This window comes from Wasmannia auropunctata, unplaced genomic scaffold (genome assembly GCF_000956235.1).
Source record: "Wasmannia auropunctata unplaced genomic scaffold, wasmannia.A_1.0 LD335989.1, whole genome shotgun sequence".
NCBI classification, from domain to species: domain Eukaryota; kingdom Metazoa; phylum Arthropoda; class Insecta; order Hymenoptera; family Formicidae; genus Wasmannia; species Wasmannia auropunctata.
The window spans coordinates 304,933-307,833 of NW_012026901.1; the positions used below are offsets into that span (position 1 = coordinate 304,933).

The 2,901-nt window shown below is 28.2% G+C and overlaps 1 protein-coding gene across 1 annotated transcript in view; it reads left to right on the forward strand.

Moving 5' to 3' along the window:
• The window catches only part of LOC105454022 (endothelin-converting enzyme-like 1), a 10,961-nt gene extending 9,562 nt beyond the window's left edge, over window positions 1-1,399 (forward strand). Inside the window, exon 17 of the mRNA XM_011696339.1 lies at window positions 779-1,399. Coding sequence (XP_011694641.1) covers window positions 779-952 — 174 coding nt within the window. The 3' untranslated portion in view covers window positions 953-1,399. The remainder of the gene's footprint in view (window positions 1-778) is intronic.
• The last annotated feature ends 1,502 nt before the right edge of the window (window positions 1,400-2,901 follow it).

Below are 2,901 nucleotides of genomic sequence, written 5' to 3' on the forward strand. Positions count from 1 at the left end.
TATTACACACCAACATCCGTGTCGGCTCGCAAAAGCATTATTGAGCTATTTATAAATAATATTAATTTAGTATTTAATTTAATATTTTAAATATTTTAATATAACATTTATATTTAATATTTTCTCGTTTATACATTAATTTCCATATTTTTATCAGTTTTACATTTTTGTGGGGAAAAAAATCGTTTTTAAGTCTGTTTTTACGTCTTAAGGAATAAAATAGTCGTTTTCCTTAAATGGTAGAGAAAGGGAAATTCCATTGGGAGTTCTCGGACTTGTCTGACGATTAATATTTAAATTAATCGTTATATTTTTAAATTGTAAAATTCTTCAATCATTTGGTAATCATCAGTTTATAAGACTGGATCTATCTTTGCTTTTTTTATTGCCGTTCTACGAGAATCGAATGAAAACTCGGTTCAAAACGGACAATCTTCGCTGAAAAAATATCTTATTTAAATGTCGACTCGATCAAACGAGATAAATCAAAATTGAAGACGGCGAGACCAATAGCGATAAATTACATTTCAATCTAATAACAATAAATCATGATTGATAAATTGATATTTAATATCTTCGTCTGGTTCTTCTATTAATTCCATTCCTTTAATCCGTTTATCAATATTAAAACACATTATTTATATAATTATGTGGCATATATAGTATGAAAACGTTTCCATTTAATTATCTTCTGCTTGTTTTAAATCCTACGTAAAAATTACTTCTAACGTTGTTAAAGTTGTGGATAAATATTCATTGGATTATTTCACTGTTTCAGATGTGGTGCGAGTCTTATACTGCTGCATCACTGAAGTGGATGCTGGATGATTCTCATTGTCCCAATCACGTGAGACTTGAGGCTGTATTAAAGAATTCCAAAGAATTTAGTACAGCGTGGAATTGTCCTGCAGGATCAAACATGAATCCATTGAAAAAGTGTCGTGTGTGGTAATACTTGCGTCTTCAACGAATTGTAATTAAAAGACAATGTTATTTAATACTGTTGATTAATCAAATGTTTATCATATATGGGGCCAGTAAAGCTCGCGTGCAAAATAATCTAGCGTTAATTTAAACAATTAATTTTTCATCTCAGAAGATTCATGGCAAATTACAATAATGCAATATCTAATAGATACGAGTTTTTGTATGTTTTCTTTTTACTATTTCGAATCAGCAAGAATTGATATAGATTTACGGAATTTTGTGCATGAACCGCAGTTATTTTAATTATTGTTATCCGTTCGTTATACGATAATATAACGAATTATTCTTATGTAATTTCCTCGTACGATCTTTCGCACTGATATATGTTGGGGACGCCCAATCGTTATCGAGAAATCAAAGATTGGTCCAATAATGTTTATAATAAAAAGTTTTATTTACGTACAAAAAAATATTTCCTGACTCTTATAACCCTTTTAATCTTAATATTTTTCGAATTTTTAGACATCTAATCAACACCTTTAATCTCATCATTTCGATTATAAGATTAAATTATACTAAAATACTATACATATTTTAAGTTTTTTTTCATTAATTTTTTTTTATATCGCAATACTTTTTTATATTTATTTCTGATAAAGATAAAATATTAAGTTGATAAAGAAGTTTCTTCGTCTTTTAGTTTTATTAGTGTGTAAATAATGTTGCGTAGAAAATTATTTATAAGAAACTCAATTTAAAAAATAAATTGAAATTAGAAATAAAATAAAACAAAAGATTGCATAACATAATTAAACAATGAAAATTCTAACAATTGTATACAGGGTGTCCCAGAAAGGTCGTATGTCCTTTCACTGGCAGATTCTAGAGAGCATTCTAAGATGAAAACTCTTATACGAAAATGTCGAGGCTATAATACTTTTCAAATTATAACCGATTAAAGTTATCCTATTACGGCGTCTGAAATTCGCGCGCTCAGGCATTGCGCGCGCGATTGCGGAGTGCCCTTGTCCATTGACTCACATTTAAATATTGATATAATTGATGCGCTTATCGCATATTATACTGATGTTAAAAATAATCATAAATAAACGAGACAAAACTTAAAAGTGATCTCTTTGTCATTGTATGAAAAATTGAGACGTCTACAGCAAAAGTAACCTAACTGTCAAAATTCGATTTTTAAACTTAAAGCGTTATTAACTTATAAAATCATTAATGTTTTTAAATAAGAAACTCAATTTCGATAATTAGATATTTTTGCGATAAGCGCATCAATTATGTCAATATTTAAATGTGAGTCAATGGACAAGGGCACCCCGCAATCGCGCGCGCAATGTATGTACATACGTACCATGCCTGAGCGCGCGAATTTCAGACGCCGTAATAGGATAACTTTAATCGATTATAATTTGAAAAGTATTGTAGCCTCGACATTTTCGTATAAGAGTTTTCGTCTTAGAATGCTCTCTAGAATCTGCCAGTGAAAGGACATACGACCTTTCTGGGACACCCTGTATATGTATATTAAAAATTATGTAATAAGAACTGAAAAAGGGGAAAAATATAATTTAAATTTTGGAAAATTTATTTATTTAAATATTAAGTAAAATTAGAAACTATTTAATTCTTAGATACGTGGTTTTCTAATAGCTTATAAGAATTAAACAGAAATGTGATTTTAATAAATTTAAATAAAGTACTGTTATAAAAAAATATAGCTTAAGTGTTCTTCAAATAATTATCTAAAACACTAACAAAGTACTTAAAAATCGACTGTCTTATAAAAATTTATATATTCATTTCCGTTATTATCGTCCGTGATTAGTCGCTTATACGAATGATAAGTATAAAAAAATGCAGTTTCAAAGAAATATGTATCTATGCTAATAATGTTATTATGCTAAAAAAAAATATAGGCTTATTTAAAAGAAATTTGTGTAATAATAATCTGCA